The 21,809-nt window shown below is 36.6% G+C and overlaps 1 protein-coding gene across 1 annotated transcript; it reads left to right on the top strand.

Moving 5' to 3' along the window:
• The first annotated feature begins 9,687 nt into the window (after nucleotides 1-9,687).
• On the top strand, nucleotides 9,688-21,109 carry LOC101746796 (4-hydroxyphenylpyruvate dioxygenase). The gene is made up of 9 exons (XM_012688655.4): nucleotides 9,688-9,838; nucleotides 11,926-12,015; nucleotides 12,127-12,231; nucleotides 13,488-13,703; nucleotides 16,041-16,141; nucleotides 17,325-17,429; nucleotides 17,934-18,141; nucleotides 19,802-20,041; nucleotides 20,977-21,109. Exons 1-9 carry the CDS (start codon nucleotides 9,836-9,838, stop codon nucleotides 21,049-21,051), a joined length of 1,143 nt encoding a protein of 380 aa, XP_012544109.2. The 5' UTR covers nucleotides 9,688-9,835; the 3' UTR covers nucleotides 21,052-21,109.
• Nucleotides 21,110-21,809: the final 700 nt, after the last annotated feature.

Here is a 21,809-nt window from a genome sequence, read left to right as displayed (position 1 = left end):
CGTACGTATTTTAATTTAATTAATTTTAAGTCTCAATTCAAAAAAAATGACCGGTTCTATTTGATCGTGAAAGGCTGGTCCACTGAATATTAAGCATATTATTTTGTAAGGTGTGTTGACGAGCTGAGATTCTAAGTTATAAATGATGCATGCACAATAATTGTTTTAAATAAACTACACTTCTATTTAAATACCGTTAAAGTCTTATTTCAACATATTATTATGGTCGTATAGGGATGTCTAATGATGATTAAAATAATGTCATGACTCGAGAATATTTAGAGTATTTTAGACGAACAAAATTTCATTGACATTGACATTGACCCACCAAAATACGTCTAGAGCATTCCTTTGTGTTTTATATTTGTTGTCTCTATGGAGCTGAAACCCGGTGCGTCAAATATCGATACGTAAATAAAGTAAACTCTTTCGAAAGTCGTAAGTCTATGAAAGTGTATGAAGTCGTCGTGGTCGTGGCCTAAAGGATAAGACGCCCGATGCAGTCGTATCAAGCGATGCATCAGTTCAAATCCCGCAGGCGGGAATCAATTTTTGTAATGCTAAATGTACTTAACAATTGTTCACGACTGACTTCCACGGTGAAGGAATAACATCGTGTAATAAAAATCAAACTCGCAAAATTATGATTTGCGTAATTACTGGTGGTAGGACCTCTAGGTGGTGAATCCGTACGGGTAGGTACCACCACCCTGCCTGTTTCAGCCGTGAAGCACAAATGCGTTTCGGTTTGAAGGGTGGGGCAGCCGTTGTAATTATACTGGGACCTTAGAACTCATATCTCAAGGTGGGTAGCGGCATTTACGCTATATATGAAAACGACAACTAAACTTCTTTACACATAATGCGATCAAATATGTGCGAGTTGGAGAAGTAGTTAATCGTGGAAGAGATGCAAGAGAAGCGCTCCTGAGGTCGAATTCCAACAGGATGGCGTAAAAGTATTTCAGAGACAATAGGAGATACTCTAAAAGATTTTAATGAACTGACGCAGAGAAGTAAATGGAGAAATATCCTATATAGTCACGATCCTCCTCCTTAGTGAGCCAACGAAAAAGAAGAAGAAAGTCTGAATTACACTGCGCATAAAACCTACCAACATCACAGCTCGTATTGCCTGCGCTCACGTGTGACGGCGTCTGTTACGCCTTCGAGAAATTTCCCGAAAGAGGCCAGCCTAATCTTGACGTACGACATCCTACGGACACCGATGAATTTCCGTTTAGCTTTAGTGCTGTTTTATAAACGGAAAAGCTCTTTGGGTCATATAAAGTAGAGAGACGATATTTGAGAGATGTCACTGATGTCCTTTTTTTGCTACTTATTCGATGGTAGCCTAAGAGGCTAATCCAGTTACGCCCTGACGATTAAATGAACTCATAGGCTCAATCTGAGAGAATTTGCTAACACTGGCCCTAGCGAGAGCAGTGCTTCACAGAATGTACCACTGAATCGGAATTGCGACCCACTGAGAAGATCCGGCGAGAAACTCAGTGGGCGCTAATGCACATAATTGAAAATCAATATAATGTGGCCAGGCCCTCCTTCGGGCTCCTTCAGAGGCGCTCGGGCAGTTGTTAGCAAATCCCACCCCTCCTGGCTGAGTCTTTGCTCGCCCACCTATCCTGGTGAAACTAGAAAGGCCTCCGGAGCACCAGTAATAAAAATTCTTGGGTATTTCTGGCGCAAACCGGTCCAGCGGTCTGGTTCGAAAGGTGGCACCTAATACCTCAGTCGCATAGTTACGTTGTGACCTCTACGCACTCCGGTGAATATTTAGCACGAAATAGACATCGAACTCATTCGAGTGTTATATCTATATATTAATGCCTATTTCTGCCGTGAAGCAGTAATGCGTTTCGGTTTGAAGGGTGGGGCAGCCGTTGTAACTTACTTGAGACCTTAGAACTTATATCTCAATGTGGGTGGCGCATTTACGTTGTGGATGTCTATGGGCTCCAGTAACCACTTAACACCAGGTGGGCTGTGAGCTCGTCCACCCATCTAAGCAATAAAAAAAAAGTCTTATAAAACACTATTTTCAGTCACTCGATCAGCGGTTGTAGAAATGCAACCTATTATCAAGAACGATGTTTTGCACAGTATTAAAAAAAATACGTGAAGCAAATAGCCCGAGAGCCCGTGGGATCTACCTGTATGTATTTGACCAGACCTGAATTTTCGTACATTGAGACCCCTATACCTACCATGCATGAGGTGGGGACTCACTAAGCTCAAAGTGGTCGACGCGCCGAGCGCTCAGGTAGGACAGGTACCGATTTTGACGGATTTTAAATCCATTTGACCACGTCTGCCGTTTTGAAATTTTGAAAATTTATGATTATTATTATCGGAAAATAAGAATGGCAGACCATTATCGCGCATTTTACTTTGTGGCAGACCACTTTGAAAATGCTAAAAAAATAAAATTTTGAAAGTAATTGACCAGATCTGCCATTGATATAATAATATATGCTGTTTATTATAGTCTTAAAAACTTATATTGATCACGGCAGACCTCTACATTGCGTACACACATCAACATATAATAAAATCTGAGCTACTACCCGGCCAGATGTATATTATGTTTTCCGTTCACTGTTTTAGAGGAATATAATTTACTTGCGATTTACTTTAGCAATGTATTTACCGAAATTAATATTTTTTTATATTATATATACTAAACTTCATTAGTTAGACAATTAAGAAGTGAATTTTTTATGGAATAATTATAAATAATACGGTACAATGCTGATCAAAAAATAATTCAATTCCTCATTTTTATCATTTAACATTTAACTTGCCAGCTATACAATGCCAAAAAATCTAGTGATGTAGATGATAGAAGGTTCCAGCTATTCGTTAGCAACTATAAAGATTCAGACATCAATGAAAATTATAGAAAAAAAAATCTAAAATTTGAGGCAAGCTCAATACCACCGCATAAGAGTGAGCTTTATCAACAACTTTTGAGGGCCCACTATATTTCTTCTATTTGGAGAAATGCTTACAAAAAGCAACTCACAACTTTAGACCCATTGGAGTATGGTTGGATTGAGCAGGACAACATATATGCCTTCAAAGGGTTCGAAGGTGACCAATTTCCATATTTTGTGAGTGACTTAATCACCAATGTTCCCGGTAAGTTGATAACAATTCTTTCTCGAACATGTTTAGATGAATTTACGTTCATTTTACAATTTATGTTTTATTTTTGCAGTATTCGATTCAATGGTTGATGAAGACGAGTCGCCTAACGATAAAGATGACTCCGATGATGATGATGATGAATGAAGATTGATATATATAATATGTAATGCATGCATGATATATTTTTTTAACTGATTTAACACTTTTAAATTTTGTCTTGACGAAATAAAAATGAGGAATTGAATTATTTTTTGATCAGCATTGTACCGTATTATTTATAATTATTCCATAAAAAATTCACTTCTTAATTGTCTAACTAATGAAGTTTAGTATATATAATATAAAATAATATTAATTTCGGTAAATCCATTGCTAAAGTAAATCGCAAGTAAATTATATTCCTCTAAAACAGTGAACGGAAAACATAATATACATCTGGCCAGGTAGTAGCTCAGATTTTATTATATGTTGATGTGTGTACGCAATGTAGAGGTCTGCCGTGATCAATATAAGTTTTTAAGACTATAATAAACAGCATATATTATTATATCAATGGCAGATCTGGTCAATTACTTTCAAAATTTTATTTTTTTAGCATTTTCAAAGTGGTCTGCCACAAAGTAAAATGCGCGATAATGGTCTGCCATTCTTATTTTCCGATAATAATAATCATATATTTTCAAAATTTCAAAACGGCAGACGTGGTCAGATGGATTTAAAATCCGTCAAAATCGGTACCTGTCCTACCTGAGCGCTCGGCGCGTCGACCACTTTGAGCTTAGTGAGTCCCCACCTCATGCATGGTAGGTATAGGGGTCTCAATGTACGAAAATTCAGGTCTGGTCAAATACATACAGGTAGATCCCACGGGCTCTCTGGCTAAAAAACTTTGTATCCCTTTTTACGAAAATTGCGCGGACGGAGGACTATGAAATTTTCCACACTTATAGAGAACATAGAGAAGAAGTGCACAATGCAAATTTTAAAAAAAATAATGCTTAAAAAATACATTAAATCAATAAAGAAAACATTACACACACTACCATTTATTTGACACGCACCCATAAATATATATATTCTTTGTTTATTGTCAAACTTTTGTTATTGCTTAAGGTCTGCGGTCAAATTGACAATAGGTTAATATTGTCAATCTTTAATATTATAGGTCTATAGTGTAGTCTTGGCGAAATCTGTGATTATAGAAGTATAATAGTCTTTGACAACAGAACCATAATAATGTTCAAAGTTATAATTTCAATGAATTAAAGTCGAATTTCGACTACTGCGGGACCACTAGTAACTACATATAAAAAAATCTAGTTTCAACGCAAAAACATTAGTAACATAATTTTCCTTATTGATGTTGATTTACACGTGGAAAAATAAATGGGAATGCAAATTACGTGATATTGTTGTTTTTCTGTTTATGACTTTATGTTGTAAATATTATTTAGCGATGCAGCTTCTTTGACATTGCCCGGGCTGTGTTCAAATAGACTTTGCTTCGAGACTTCGAGCTCATGTCACTGTATGGACAGTGATATAGACTACACGATGTCTATGGACTCCGGTTATCACTTAGCACCGAGTGAGTTTCGGGTAAAATTAACTAAACAATGTTAAAAAAGATTACGTATGAATATCCAGATAAAAAGTCCAAAACGGATTTAAGTAACGCCATTTATATAATAGTTACCTAAAGTTAAAATTAAATTGTGTTTTGAAACTAATATTACAACATTATCGACAAAATATTTATATGTATTTATATATTCTGGGAAAGTTAGGCGTAAATACCGTTTTCCTGGTAGACAGAGGCTTCCCTGTAACCCTGATATCCATGAGCATTGCTGAGGTCTGTGAGCGCCGGTGACCACATACTATTAGACCGGTCACAGAGCCGTCATGTAACTAAAATTACTCATTTTTTTATTTTTAACTGCAATAATGGCTACTCTCCACATTGAACAAGCAATGAAAATAATAAGAACCGAAAAAACCAAAGTAAGCTAGAACAACAATAAAAAACCATGGAAAATTCTCGAAACGCAATAAATAAATGTTGGTTACATAACCTTTTCTAAAGGTTGTTTACGCGACTTGCTCTCGTCGGGTCGGTATCGCGAATGACGCGACGTGGGGAAGAGACGGTCGGCTGGAATGAAACTAAAATTATTGATACGATATATGCAACAGTTATTGATACAATATATATAACAGTTATTGATACAATATATGCAACAGTTATTGATACAATATATGCAAGGATAGAACACATCACAGGAATGCCCATAGATGGGGATCAAGGATACTAGAGCGGCTCAAAATAGACGTAGGAATGTAGCCAGCCATCAGATTACATGGACGAATGATTTAACCAGAGCCGCCAGAAATAATTGAAAGCGTATACTCCATTATGTAATAGGTACAAATTCATAGACCTACACTCTGCGTTAATTCTTTAAAGCTGAAGAAGGATATATTACTGTAGAGTTGAGCATATCAACTTGTTTATTCCTGCCGCGAAGACATCATATTTTCTGGTTTGCAATTTATACTCTGTGTCTTTTTAGAGAAATTAGAAATCGCGTTGTGCATCTACGGGTAAACACTAACATCAATTAACTTTTCGACAGTAAAATGTCAAAATGACATTTTGACGCCAACTGTTGCACCGGAATTGGGTGAATCAACAGTCCGAGTAAAACCGAGATCTAGATCTAAAAAACCTGATTTTCTCTAAATCTAACATGAATTTCGTGCGAGAGAGAAGATCCATTTAAACTATGACGTTGTCAACTAAATTGCGCTAAAACTCCCTTAAAAGCTTTTTCGACTTCGACTTTTTAGTTATAAAAAAGCTCAAGTCACATACATGTTTACATAGCCCACTGAGTTTCTAGCCGGATCTTCTCAATTTGTCGCGATTCCGATCCGGTGGTACATTTTACGACACACTCCTCTTGCTAGGGCTAGTGTTAGCAAATTCACTCAGGTTGAGCCCGTGAGCTCACCCACCCGTTCAGACGTACCTACTTGGAATAGAGAGGGAGAGAGAGAGAATATTCTTTATTGTACACCAAAAAACAAATAAACACTGCGATACATTAAATAAAAAAAGTACAATTGTCGGTCTATCGCTGAGAGCGATCTCTTCCAGACAACCATCAGGTGGACAAGAATCATATTTTGGAAACGAGCTACGCGCAGTGTACCAATCCAGTGAAATATATATACATATACATACATATATGTACACATACATTTTTTTTATAGCTTAGATGAATGGACGAGCTCACAGCCCACCTGGTGTTAAGTGGTTACTGGAGCCCATAGACATCTACAACGTAAATGCGCCACCCACCTTGAGATATAAGTTCCATGATCTCAGTATAGTAACAACGGCTGCCCCACCGTAAATATACATACAATTAATACACAATGTAATATATATATATATATATATATATATATATAATTTTTTTTTAAATAGCCTCTTAGGCAACCGACGTGTAGAAAGAGAAAAAAGTTTACATGTATTATTTAACTTTACAAAATCAATGTTTTTCGATTAAGACAAAAAATGATAATTATATTTTATATAGCTTTATTGACGATGAAGTGCTACGCTACCCCGTTTCTGTGCCGAGTTAATACACCAGGTCCAGTTCTCGATATCGATCTGATTAGCATATTGTTTGTGAGGCGACGTGCACATTGGGATCAATCTTTGATTCGAGATAGAGTTTCGATAGAGCGGAGTGGAGAATTAGTTCATTTATGATCTGTGTATTAGCTGCCAAATGTTCAGTGTTACCAAGAAAGCCTTTACGTATGTATTCCGTAAAGGTCACGGTCCTCAGCACTGAGGAACACGATGCACGGAGGAGTATTAGCTGCCTGATTTCTACTTGAGGAACTATAAAAGCGCTTGACAGACACAGATAGAATACAATATGCCCACCACCGGTTCCGAAAATATCTAAAGTGACTTTTATTCTGTAATTGATTTGTAGGTAACATTAATGTTGTAGCGGTAGATATATCGTAGATTTACTGGTGGTAGGACCTCTTGTGAGTCCGCACGGGTAGGTACCACCACTCTGCCTATTTCTGCCGTGAAGCAGTAATGCGTTTCGTTTTGAAGGGTGGAGCAGCCGTTGTAGCTATACTGAGACCTCAGAACTTATATTTCAAGGTGGGTGGTGCATTTGCGCTGTAGATGTCTATGGGCTACAGTAACCATTTAACAATTAGGTGGACAATGAGCTCGTCCACCCATCTAAGCAATAAAAAAAAAATTAAAAAAAGAACACAAGATATTTGACAGATGATTGAGTCGCGCTAACGACATTTTCAATATAGTTTACATATACGTATATAAAAAAAAATTATTACCCTTGTATGTAGACAAGCATACGGCCCACCTGAAGGTGAGTGGTTACCAATTACCATAGCCCATAAACGTCAGCGATGCCAGGGGCAAAGCCACGCCGCTGACTACCGTTAAAATTCCGAGAACAACATTGTTATTGTCGGTCCATTGACCAGTTCCATCCGCTCGGTCTTAGCTTCGTTGTTATCCTCCAAACCATGTAAATCATTACTCCCGAGATGAAAGTGAATTTTTAAAACTTATTTTCGTCATCTCTTAGTATCAGTAGTTGGATCTCGTATCGGTAGCTTGTTTAATGTTCCGAGCGCTAGAATTACCGTCATAATAACAGCTTGTGCGCAGACCACCGTGCAGTATAAGGTCTTTGTCTTGGGCGCCTAAACGCTAAAAACATCTAGGATTCACTTTTTTATTTTTTTTATTTATAGCTTAGATGGATGAACGAGCTCACAGCCCACCTAGTGTTAAGTGTTTACTGGAGCTCATAGATATCTACAACGTAAATGCGCCACCCACCTTGAGATATAAGTTCTAAGATCTCAGTATAGTTACAACGGCTGCCCTACCCTACAAACCGAAACGCATTACTGCTTTACGGCAGAAATAGGCAAGGCGGTGGTACCTACCCGCACGGACTCACAAGAGGTCCTACCACCAGTAAGTCGTCTGATCAACATTTCTCAGTTCGTTGACCAAGATTTTTAAACTAAATTTAGAGTTGCGTGTTATACACGCGCCCTTTATATAAACGTACTGAATATACGTCGCGAGCGACATTACCTACTTTACAAGATAAAACATGTTAAAATTTTTAGTAAAGTTAACAAGGTTAATTTGTTAACTGCGTAGCGATATTGATAAACACTATACTTTTTATTTGAAGGTTTACTGCATATTTCATGTGAATTTTAACTGAAAAACACTGAAAAATAGGCCAATGGTTTTGAATCAACCGTCCCCATTATAAAAAGGAGGTAGAGAAAATTTAAAGTCCACACGAGTAGATTTTTTAATTTTTGGCGCGTAACAGTTGCGCGATGTTGCCATAAAATTGTATAGTGTTGGACTATTTTATATCCAAGCACTTCTCGACTGAGATCAAAGCAAGAGACATCGATTATATTCCTTAGTTAACGGGATTCATTTACTTTGTAATATCTACTAAATCCAATAATCAAATAACACCGAATGGACTATAACCTCGTCTCTTATAAAGTATTAAAAACTAACTACTAACTAAATCTACGAATAAATTGACTAAATTGACAAAATAAAGTGGTACCGGCGGCACTGTCAATCAGTTTCCCTCCATAAACTATTCATATAGTATGTCGAAAACCAATTGATTTTACACGCTGATGACATAGACATTAATTACTTAATCTTAAAAATATTTGGCGTATTTTACAGCTTAAAACCTTTAATTAATTTCAAGATTGCAGGGGTATTATTACCATAATATATATATATTTGTCTCAGTTCTGGGAGTAACTTAAGATATTTCAAAATGGCGTCCTCAAAAAATCAAAAAAATCGATTCATCGTATCCCATAATATGGAAAATGCAACTTATTTCTTTCGTTTATAACCCAATAGTTAATAAGTTTGAACTAAAAAAAATCCTGTGTGTACTTTAAACATCTACAGCCATACACATACCATCAATTGAACGATTAACTTCTTCCCGCCTGCCTTTTTGAACATATTTTCTTTTGCAGTTTGTAATTAGTATTACTGATCGCGATTTGGTTTTGTTTAATATTTGATTAGTACATTGCAATTATAGGCGAAAAACTTACATTAATACGAAATACAATATAAAACACATAAAATATACAAGACAAATGATCATAAACATGAATAATCATACAGCATAAATACGAGAATGTACATAATAATATGCAAACTGTTCATACATGTTGTTTCAGGTAGGTATAGCCATAGATAATGCACCACTATAAGATAAATAAAATAAACTAACAATTTATTCGACATTTAGATTAGTGTTTTAATCTAATTCAATTTTTTTTTGAAATGCCTAAAATGGCTTATCATTACAAAAAAAACCTTAATCCACAAACGTCAATAGCCGAGACGTCCTATTGACAACGTTCAAATGTGCACAAGCCTTTACCTCTGCCTTGTTTTCTTATTTGTAAACTTTATTGAATTCACTATTCTGGTTTTAATATAAAACCTTACTTGACTACCAACGTTTCAGTGCAGACAAGAGACTCGCACGTGTAACGTTAATCGAATTCTTAATACAAAATGGTGAGTTAATAAAGAAAAATTATTAAATTAAAATAATTAAAAAATATTTGTTTAGGTCTTTGATTTCGTAGATTAGTTAGGCAGATGGGGCTCACGGAAGATTTGCTGTTAAGTAACCATAGATATCACAACATTCCAATATTCACACTTTCGTTGACCTTGAGACTACTTAAAGGTGCCAATCGCCTCAATGAGTGCTCAGTGTGCTTAGTGCGAGTTTTTTAACGTTCCCGATAGCGTAAAAGTTAACTTAGTAAAAGTTAACCCAATTTTGTGTGCAGTTGGAACAGCGCCCCTAGCGGCAAACGTAGGCAAACGATCCCGTTCCATACAAATATGAGCTAACTTTTACGCTATCGAGAACGTTAGAAAATTCGCACTAAGCAAGCCCACAGATGAAAAGATGCACCATAGACTTATCTCTTACAGGAGACAGTCGTGTTCGTCGACTCCTTGCTTGCTTTGTTCAATCGCAATGTTACTTAGAATCCAAATTCAAATCGTAAATAATAATTTATTTAACTTAATTAGATAGGATCTTTCAAAATTAGTTTTCGATAACCTCCAGACGTGCGATCAATTTGAAAATATGCACACGAATCCAAAACCGATGACAGTACAATATTTTTTACGTTGACTTCGGAAACAAATTATCTACAAATTAATACGTGAAGCAAAAACTTTGTATCCCTTGTTACGAAAATTGCGCGGACGGAGTATGAAATTTTGCTCACTTTTAGAGAATATAGAGAAGAAGTGCACAATGCTAATATTTTTTTTAAAATAATGCATAAAATATACATTAAATCAATAAAGAAAACATTACGCACATTACATACCATGTATTTGACGCACACACGCATGCATTCTATTTATTGTCAAACTTTTGTTCTTGGCGTCTGTTGTCAAATTGAGAATAGATTAAATATTGTTTGTTTTTGTTAACATTTTTTATAGTGGCGAAATTTGTAATTATAGAAGTATAAAATTAATTATAGTCGAATTTCGATTACTGCGGGACCTCTAGTGTATTTGAATTTCTCGTTTGAAAGCTATAGGTAATCATATTTTATTTTATATGATTATGTCTTATACCTGAAAAGTAGTGAGTTTTGTGGGCTCGCACAGGTAAGTACTGGTACCACTGCCTCGCCTATTTCTAAAACGAAAAAACTTACCATCTTAGAAGTTAGTAGTACAGTTTGTCTATATTTTGTGGATTATGTATAAAGCCTACTACACATTACGTAACTAAATATTTTGTTAGTAATTTTATTGGCCTCATCTAATAAGTCTGATAAGTACTTTTCTTTTTCAAATACTTTATCTTGCATGTGTGTCATTGTGAAATAGCATAAAATTTAAATTATATTAATTAATTTATTATGATAGAACATTAATGCTGCGCGGCTTACTCACATGAAACTTGTAGTTGAAAAAAGTGATACAGGTGGTACTTTCCCGGGACAAAGAATTGCTCGTGTCACTCTTAAGCGCATACACTTCAACCGTGCCTAACCCATGAATCAGCCTGCTGAGTTTCTCGCCGGATCTTCTCAGCGGGTCGCGATTCCGATCTAGTAGTAGATTCATTCGCGTAACAGCTGCTTTCGAGTTGTTAGGTCTCCTTCCGAGGCGCTCGGGCAGCAGTTAGCTAATCCCGCCGCTCCTGGCTGAGCCTTTGCTCGCCCCGGTGCAACTCAAATGGCCTCAGGGCCACCAGTAATCCTTCAATCATAAAAGAAAAATGATTCGAAGATCTGTTGGTACATAAAATATGAACCAACCAACACGATGTCGTACTTACTAAATATATAGAAAATTTACCCGGCGTTGTCCGGGTCATGAGATTTTCCATCATAAAAAGTTACCAGATCCCCCATATTGTATAATCAATAACCGTGCGAAGTTTTATCCAAATCCCTTCAGTCATTTTTACGTGATTTTTAACAAATATGTATACAAATTTTTACATCTAAAATATGGATTATAGTATACCTAGTAGTGTAGATTATAATACAGTATAGATTGTTTATCCTATCTTTTTATTGTCCAATTGGTGTAAATGTATGTGTGTTCTATTACAGACGACTTACACGGACAAGGGCAGAAAGCCGGACGATGGTCGTTTCTTGGCTTTTGACCACGTCACGTTTTGGGTTTCGAACGCCAAACAAGTGAGTACTTTAAGAATTAATTCTTATTTTATGTAAATTATTCGGTTTAGTTTTAACTTAAGGCCCCTAATGCGAAAAAGTGTTAATTATATGTAAATAAACTGGTTCTAGGCGGCCAGTTACTACGTGACGAGGTTTGGCTTCGAGCCATTGGCTTACAGCGGTCTGGAGACGGGTTCTAGACAGATTTCGTCTCATGCCGTCAGAATGAATAAGGTAACTAACTGTCTAAATTCTTGGCTCTTGAAAAACAAATGAAAAAAAAAAGAGATATTTTTTATTTATTTAATTTTAAATATGAATTTATGAATACCGATGTGAATCCTTGGAAGACGCGGAGAAAGTCCGTTTCGCTTTGTATTATGAGTTCATAAGCGGATCTCTGCATCTTCTTACCGTGACACAATTTGCCGTTAGAAGCTCATTCATACTACTTCGAAGTACAGCGGTCATTTACATTCCAGAGTTTTTGTCACGCCCCATCCAGGTCTGACATTAATTCTTGTGCGCGATGATTCCTAAACGCTACGCTATGTCCCTTTTCAAACGAGATTCTAAAAGAGTCTGAAGTGGCAAGCAGGCGCCCAGCTGAGGCCCTGTCATTACTATCCGTTGATCTGCATTCAAAGAAAATAAATAAAACAACGTAGTTGTTCAAGCGAATGGGAATGATAATAAAATGTGGTGACACATTTTAGTGGTTTTCAACCTATGTCCACCCAATGCCGAATGTAGGTCTCTTCAAAAGCATCCCATTCTTTTTGGTCTCTTGCCTTTCGCATCCAGCCCCTACCAACCACTTTGACCAGGTCACTAGTCCACCTCGTTGGCTGTCTGCCCACGTTACGACGTCCAATACGAGGTCTCCATTCCAGTTTTTTTTAACCATTGTATGATTGTTAATGTCATTAGTTTAACAGTAATCGGTATTTCTGTGCTCTCAGTCCCATGATTAACTGATTAGTGGAACGTATAAGCCCCTTACCGTGGCCACCACTAAGTACATTCCTGATCAGGCTTATGTAGGTCCCAGCCACGTCCAAATGATCCACTCTCGGTTCTGCTAGATGGTATTAATCTTAATGCTATCACCGGCCAAAGCACAGGCCACCGTACACGTCGAAGAATGATAATCCGCTGAGTCCCCCGCCGAATCTTCTCAGCTATTCCTATCCGGTGGTAGATTCGCGAAGGAGCTTCCTTTGAACTATTGCGAAGTCTCCTGTCTCCGTCTCATGAAACTGCAATTTCTACGTCCTAAAAAGTACTCTTAATAGGTCTTAAAAAAACATTCCATACGGATTTCTTCCCATATCTTCTTAAATTCATACAATCCAATGTTTTTTTTTCAACCAATACAACAAAGAAAATTATCTAAGCGTACGTTTTCACATAGCGACTTTAATTCAAAGCTCAGGGTACAGTAATCCGAATAAATAAATAAATCATTAAATTTTTTATCATCTTTGTAGATAATCTTCGTGTTTCAAGCGCAATATGAGCCTGTGGAAACAGAATTCGTAAACGAAGTGGCAATTCATGGTGACTTCGTGAAAGACGTAGCCTTCCAAGTGGAAAACTTGGACTACATATTGGAGTATGCAAGGAAACAGGGAGCGAAGGTCGTCAAGGATCTGTGGGAAGAAAAAGATCAATACGGCGTTGTCAGAATGGCTACGTTGAAAACGGTAAGATAGATCACTGTTATGTCTTGAGGCACATGTGGCAACAATTTGTTTTTTTATGGACGAGCTCTCGGCCTATCTGGTGTTAAGTGGTTACCGGAGCAAATAGACATCTACAACGTAAATGCGCCACACACCTTGAGACATAAGTTCTAAGGTCTCAAGTATAGTTACAGCGGCCGCCCCACCCTTCAAACCGAAACACATTACTGCTTATATGCAGAAATAGACAGGGCAGTGGTACCTACCCGTGCGGACTCACAAGATGTCCTACCACCAGTAAATTAAATAAGTTAGTAAGTAATTGGGCTTATGAACGCTTTCTGCAACCAACCTCCTCCCTGAGCCGCATTCCTTATGTTCGAGTGTCGTGATCATCTCCTCTCATTATTCTTCTCTGGATGATAGTTCGCCATCTTCCTCTGCACTAATACTGAATCCAACCTACGTACGACGAAAAACAATTAGCATTTTATGTAAAGTATTTCTATAGAAAATGTACCATAACATACACTATTTTTATCGGGTTCTCGCCACGACTTTCACGTTTAACGAATTCCCGATATTTTGGCCTTTGCAACGGGCCCTAATCCCGGGTATAGCATAGAAATTCCTCCATGAAATAATATGTAATATTACATAGGTACGTTAAGTTTAAAACGATTCGGTAATTTATCCACATTAAAAGAGAGATACATGAATCCGTATCATCAATATTCCAAGGCCAATACTCTAAGCGAGACATTAAAATGTATGTCATTTGAATACTGTGACGGTTTGCTGCCATATCATTTATGTTGGCAATATGCAAAACTTTGTTTACTTTAAAATAACTAAGGAATGCTAAGTCGTACGATGTTGACATTTAAAATATTATTTACCATAATCATTAACATGCAATCATTTTGTTTTATATGAATTAATGATTGAGTTTACAATTCGTAATATTATTTTTTTATTTATTGCTTATATGAGTGGACGAGCTCACAGCTCACTTGGTGTTAAGTGGTTACTGGAGCCCATAGACATCTATGACGTAAATGCGCCACCCACCTTGAGATATAAGTTCTAAGGTCTCAGTATAGTTACAACGGCTGCCCCACCCTTCAAACCGAAACGTATTACTGCTTCACGGCAGAAATAGGCAGGGCGGTGGTACCTACCCGTGCGCACTCACAAGAGGTCCTACTACCAGTGGTATATGGTATGGTATTATTGTCTTTGGTTTTCGCTAACCGTAGAAATAGTTAAAATTACTTTTTCAGTGTCAACCGTTCAAAATATAGAATAACTTAAACAGCTCCGAATTCATTAGTTTTCGAAACAATTTCCAACAAGTTAATAATAACCTCAATTTAAAAATCGTCATCCAAATGCTTCAAATTAGGATTTTCTCCTCTGACGTGGGTGCCGGAAAGACACACGTCACAAAAAGATAAAAACACTTAATATTTAAGACACATCCTGATCAACTTTGAGAAACTTTATGATACCAAATGAGAATGAAGCCTCCGTATATCGTCGACCAGACTAACCGTCCTAACCAAATAGGTACGTGACAAAATCACCCGAACATTCTTTGGGAAGCCTTATACCAATTGACAATAAAGCCTCCACGGATTATTGATTGATTGATTGAAATTTCTTTATTGCAAAAAAATATTCTACAAAGGCGAACTTAACGCTTAAGGCATTGTCTTCCAGTCAACCCTCGTTGATGAAGTGAAACACACAAGAAGTGCGTAGCTGTGATTAAGTTAATATATGGCGATAATAAAAGAACTATAGTAGACTAGCGGCCCGCTCCGGCTTCGATCGGGGCTTTAACAAATATTTCAAAATAAACAATTATTATAATACACACACATTAACCCTTAAATTTGCGTCAGGTTTCTAAAAATAGAAAATTATAAAGGTAGTTTGAATAATAATTAGGTATCATTTTAATGAACTTTTATTTTCATTTAAATAATATGTATTTGTTTTTATCATTTTTTTTTATTATATGTATATTATTATGTGTCTAATTTTCGTAACATTATTGGAGTTTTCGTAAGGATCCCTAATTTTTTTCAAAAAAGAATATAGCCTATGTCACTCGAGAATAGTGTAGCTTCCAAACAGTGAAAGAATTTTTCAAATCAGTACAGCAGTTTCGGGGCCTATTCAATACAAACAAACAAACAAATCTTTCCTCTTTATAATATTAATTATAGTATAGACATGAGTAAAAATAAACACTAGGTTATAATTACATTGCCAAAATAAATACATAGATTCATACATACTATCAGACTTTCGATCTACTAATATAAAACCAACACTGTTTCCAATTTTCAGTACGGCAGTAATACTCACACTCTAGTCGATCGTTCTAAATATACCGGACCATTTTTGCCGGGATACCAACTATTAGAGAAAGATCCGATCAGCAAATATTTGTAAGTTTTGAACTATTTTCTTTTTTATGTAACACTAGCTGACCCGGCAGACTTCGTAGTGCCTCAATCGATAAATAAAATACCTAAACTTTTGTATAAAATAAACTTAAAACAAACAAAAGGAATCCGTCCGATGGGGGATATATCAAAGGAAAAACAAAATTGTTATTTTTATTTAATTCCGAGCATTTTCATATTTATTTACATTTTAAACCTTCTCTGGACTTCCACAAATAATTCAAGACCAAAATTAGCCAAATCGGTTCAGCCGTTCTCGAGTTTTAGCGAGACTAACGAACAGCAATTAATTTTTTTGAGATATATAGATAGATAGATAGATTAATGTTATAAAGTAATATTTGTCGCAGTGACCTCAATTTTGAAGAGTGACCATATTTTATTAAGCAGGATAACTGGTTAGGCCACATTTGAAATGTTGTGTATGTACGTCTTAATAAAATCGAATAGGTCACGTCTTAAAGTACTTTTAGGGTTATGTTATTGCGTTTTGCGAAACTCAGATAATATATATTTTTTTTATTGCTTAGATGAGTGGACGAGCTCACAGCCCACCTGGTGTTAAGTGGTTACTGGAGCCCATAGACATCTACAGCGTAAATGCGCCACCCACCTCGAGATATAAGTTCTAAGGTCTCAAGTATAGTTACAACGGCTGCCCCACGGAAATAGGCAGGGTGGTGGTACCCACCCGTGCGGACTCCCAAGAGGTCTTACCACCAGTGATTACGCAAATTATAATTTTGCGGGTTTGATTTTTATTACACGATGTTATTCCTTCACCGTGAAAGTCAATCGTGAACATTTGTTGAGTATGTATTTCATTAGAAAAATTGGTACCCGCCTGCGGGATTCGAACACCGGTGCATCGCTACACACGAATGCACCGGACGTCTTATCCTTTAGGCCACGACGACTACAAAATTTTATTTATTACATTTTATTCATTATATTTTTTACCAAACAATATTGGTAGTAACGAAAAAAAAAAGTAATGTAATATCATAGTAAAAAAAAATTACGTTGTGTTCCAGTAGGAAACTACAATAGTTTGGCCAGTACAATTAAAAAAATGTATGCTAATATATAACAGATAATTTAATATATCGGGAACTATTTTACCGTAAATACCTATATTTCAAATACTTTTTTTTTTCATTTTCAGACCCAAAGTGGAAATAAACTTTATAGATCACATTGTTGGGAACCAGCCAGAGAACGAAATGGAGGAAGCCGCTTCGTGGTACGAAAGATGCCTCCAATTCCACAGGTATGACCCTTTCGCCTTAAGATTTGAAGTCATCGTAATTATGATTATAGCTTTTAGAAATATACGGGCCGTGACGCCCTTCCGGGAGGACTCATTCGTCACAGCTATTCATTACATTGCAGCTTTTGCTATAAGTTACTTAAATTACCATTATCACCTTATAAATGTTTTTGTTCAAATGTTACTAGTGGTAGGACCTCTTGTGAGTCCGCACGGGTAGGTACCACCACCCTGCCTATTTCTGCCGTGAAGCAGTAATGCGTTTCGGTTTGAAGGGTGGAATAGCCGTTGTAACTATACTGAGAACTTAAAACTTATATCTCAAGGTGGGTGGTGAATTTACGTTGTGGATGTCTATGGGCTTCAGTAACCACTCAACACCAGGTGGGCTGTGAGCTCGTCCACCCATCTAAGCAATAAATTGTAAGAAGACTAATTAAAGAAATGAATAAATTACACGTTCGGAGAGTTTTCATTTTATTGCTTAATTATTTGCTGTACTAGATTCTGGTCAGTTGACGACAAGCAAGTTTGCACAGAATATTCCGCTCTGCGGTCAGTTGTGATGGCGAACTGGGAGGAAACGGTCAAGGTGCCGATCAACGAGCCAGCCGCCGGGAAGAGGAAGAGTCAGATACAGGAATACGTGGAGTACCACGGCGGAGCTGGAGTTCAGCACATCGCTATCAATACAGAGGACATTATTACTGCTGTAAGAATCTAAGTTAGACTACTAATTTCCAACCAAATGACATCGAGTGTGCTTAGTGCGAGTTTTTTCTCGATAGCGTAAAAGTTAAGCCAATTTTGTTTGCAGTTGGAACAGCGCCCCTAGCGGCAAACGTAGGCAAACGATCCCGTTCCATACAAATATGAGCTAACTTTAACGCTAGAGAACGTTAAAAAAAAGGGTGCGTGTACATATGTACGCGCGTAAGAAGTTATACTTTATATTTATTATTATTATTATTATTTTTATATTAAATAATTAATAATAAATATTTAACGTTAATAATTTAATAATATTTAGTATGAATTATATTAAATAATAATTTTGTCATTTACTTATATTACTAAATAATACATACGGATAGTTAACCTCAATTGTATTGGAGCACTTAGGAAGGTTGATGAGCACAGTTTTTTCACAAATATTTTCTAATATTAATTAGTATTGATTTAAATATTCAATTTAAATCACTTCTGATTACAATTCAGACGCACATATAAAATTCGCACTGGTATAATGAAAATAAAATGAAAACACGTGTTTTAAATGTAGAAACTCAAAGCATGTGGATAAATATTATAAATATAAATACACAGTGAACAGAGGCGGCGTGCGTGCCAACATGCGCCACTATCAGAGGTTCCATTTCTGTTTTGTTGGTAGTATTTTTTCCTCAACTTAATGAGTGATTTAGTGGGCAACTTCATTTCTGTTAATTTTGTGTCACGGTGCCTGTGCATCGTAAAATTTCACTCTCATCAATTTTTCATAACGCGCCTAAAGAAGTCTAGCTTCAAAAACTCACTAAGCACACAGAGTCGAAACGGTCAGATCTGTTTGCAAAAGTGACGTTTTGTCTCTTGTCTCGAACTACTTAGACATAATAATATAAAAAACGTATCTAATTTAAATGATTACAGAGATTATATTAGAATTAACTAGAAATTTACAATTGACTGTCGTAAGACCATATTAGCGCGCACCTGTAAACAACATTAGCTTGCTGATTTCTGTCGCGAGGCAAACACGTAATCCCGCTTAAGCGATGGTACAGCTGTTAGGGAATATAACTTTGACCTAATTTCTGTCATCTATACTAATATTATAAAGAGGAAAGATTTGTTTGTTTGTATTGAATAGGCTCCGAAACTACTGAACCGATTTGAAAAATTCTTTCACTGTTTGGAAGCTACACTATTCCCGAGTGACATATGCTATAATCTTTTTTGAAAAAAATTAGGGATCCTTACTAAAGCTCCAATAATGTAACCCAAGGTGTAAAAAAATTACCTAAACTATTATGTATTTACATCGCGTGCCCTGCTAAAACTATTGACGATAGAATAAAATAATGTACTACGACTTTGTAGAACACATTATTAATTACAAAAAAGTGTCGCGACAGCATATGTCTAACTAATATAGTTATGCCGCAATAAGTGTTCTTTTATTTTAAAAAATAAAACAACGTCATATATCGTTGAAATTTTTGTTAAATACCCGAGCGGAGCCGGAGCCGATCGCTTATTAGTCATATAAGTTGTGTCGCTTCGGTAACCGGTGGGATTTCTTTAGTATTAAAACAGCAAATCGGACTGTTCCCGCCTTTGAGTGCTCTAATGCCACACCAAAACGTTTTCAGATCGAAAATCTACGCGAGAGAGGCGTAGAATTCCTCTCGATACCTTCAAAATACTACAACCTAATACGGGAACGTTTGAAGCAAAGTAAAGTGCGCGTGGCGGAAAGTATCGATGTTTTGGAACGCCTCAACATACTCATAGATTACGACGACGACGGTTATCTACTGCAAATCTTCACGAAGAACACTCAAGACAGACCCACGCTCTTCTTAGAGGTCATACAACGGCGGAATCACAATGTGAGATCGTGTTCTTTTTTTGTTATGGCTTAGGTGGATTGACGAACTCACGGCCCACGTGGTGTTTGGTGGTTACGGGAGACATTAACAACTTAAATGGGTTCTAAGCCTCAGTTTTATAGTACAACGGCTGCCCCACCCCTCGAACCGGAACGCATTACTGATTCACGGCATAAACAGTAAGAAAGGTGGTGGTACCAAGCAGTGAGATCTTACAATATCACCGATAATGGTATGCATCATGCCTTCAGGTTTTTACAAAATAATTGTTATTAAATTTGTATCTGAAGTATCTCTTCTTTGTTTCCACCTTATCCCACTAGGTGGGGTCGGTACAGCGAATTTTTCTAGTCCATTCTCTTCTATCAGCCGTCACTCACTACTCTCTCTCTCTCTCTCTCTCATATAGTCATTCACACATTCCATCCATGTCTTCTACGGTCGACCTCTTCCTCCTCTATCTTGCCCCCTCTACCATATCCATATATCTCCTAATCACATGCATCTCCTGACTACGCATCACATGTCCATACCACGCTAACCGTCCGCTCTTTAATTTGTCAATCACCGGGGTATACTTTGACACTTCCTTCCTTCAAATTTGCATCTGAAGTAATAGTTCAAATCATAAGCAATATGTTGTAATATTAAACCCCAGTTGTCGGGCGGGAGACGACGCTCAAAAGAGGTAACTGGATATATTATGAAAGACTTTGCTTTACATTGCCGGTTCATAATGGATTTCCTAAAACGTCAAATATTTATACTCAGTAAATGAGTTTTCCGTTCATATTCTGATACACCCGTGCGGTTAGAACCTTATTCTTCTTTTTCTTACTCTTATCCCCCACCACATAAGTCACCTTACATATTATTCAGTTGTGTGAAAAGCCACAAAATTCAAAGCATTAATTTACCTTGTAAACCTTCCACAGGGCTTCGGGGCGGGTAACTTCAAAACTCTATTCGAATCAATAGAGTTGGAACAGGAAAAACGCGGCAACTTGTGACGTACAAAAGCAAATGTTTTTTTCTTATGAAATTGTTAAATAAATCCAACAGTTCTTTGTTTCTTTTTTCCTACCTATTTTCTAAAATGTATACAATTGTCTTTTCTAGAATATTTTTATGAATGTTGGAAGTTAACTTTTGACGTGCGTTATTATTTTTAAACATAAAAAAATATATCGAAGAATACAAGTAAGGGTACCTAGCTAACTCAATATAAAATCGAAAAAAATATTATAGAACCTTTTTACTGCGTTAATGGAGTTGTCTGCGCATCTATTTTGAAATCGTTACTAGAGCCCATATACACTATGTCCCACGAATTGTTAGAAATGTCTGTATAGGTCACTGAAGTATGAAACATAGGCCTATGGCATAGGTACATGAAAAAATCTGAGTTCAATTTTGACGTTTTGATATTGTCAACCCAGTGAGTTTCACGCCGGATCTTCTCAACGGGTCGCAATTCCGATCCGGTGGTAGATTCTCCTTAAATTACCAGCGAATGGGTAGGGCAAAAAAAATAGTAGTTACAGAGTTCTGCTGTCAATATCTATTAACAGGATGACAGCCAAGTCCGCTACTGTCAAAGATAAACATCTTCAAAAGGTCAGGTTAAAACATATTAATGTTACTTAAGCATTTCCCTGATACACTTTTTTAAATTAGTTTTTAACTAGGTTTAGTATTCTCAATAAAAGCAATTTAAGCAAATAGTAAGTTTTTTTTCCTCATAATCCCAAATTGAAAACAATAAATC

Source organism: Bombyx mori, chromosome 8, assembly GCF_030269925.1.
Source record: "Bombyx mori chromosome 8, ASM3026992v2".
In the NCBI taxonomy this organism is placed as follows: domain Eukaryota; kingdom Metazoa; phylum Arthropoda; class Insecta; order Lepidoptera; family Bombycidae; genus Bombyx; species Bombyx mori.
This window is presented reverse-complemented; position numbering and strand designations above follow the sequence as displayed.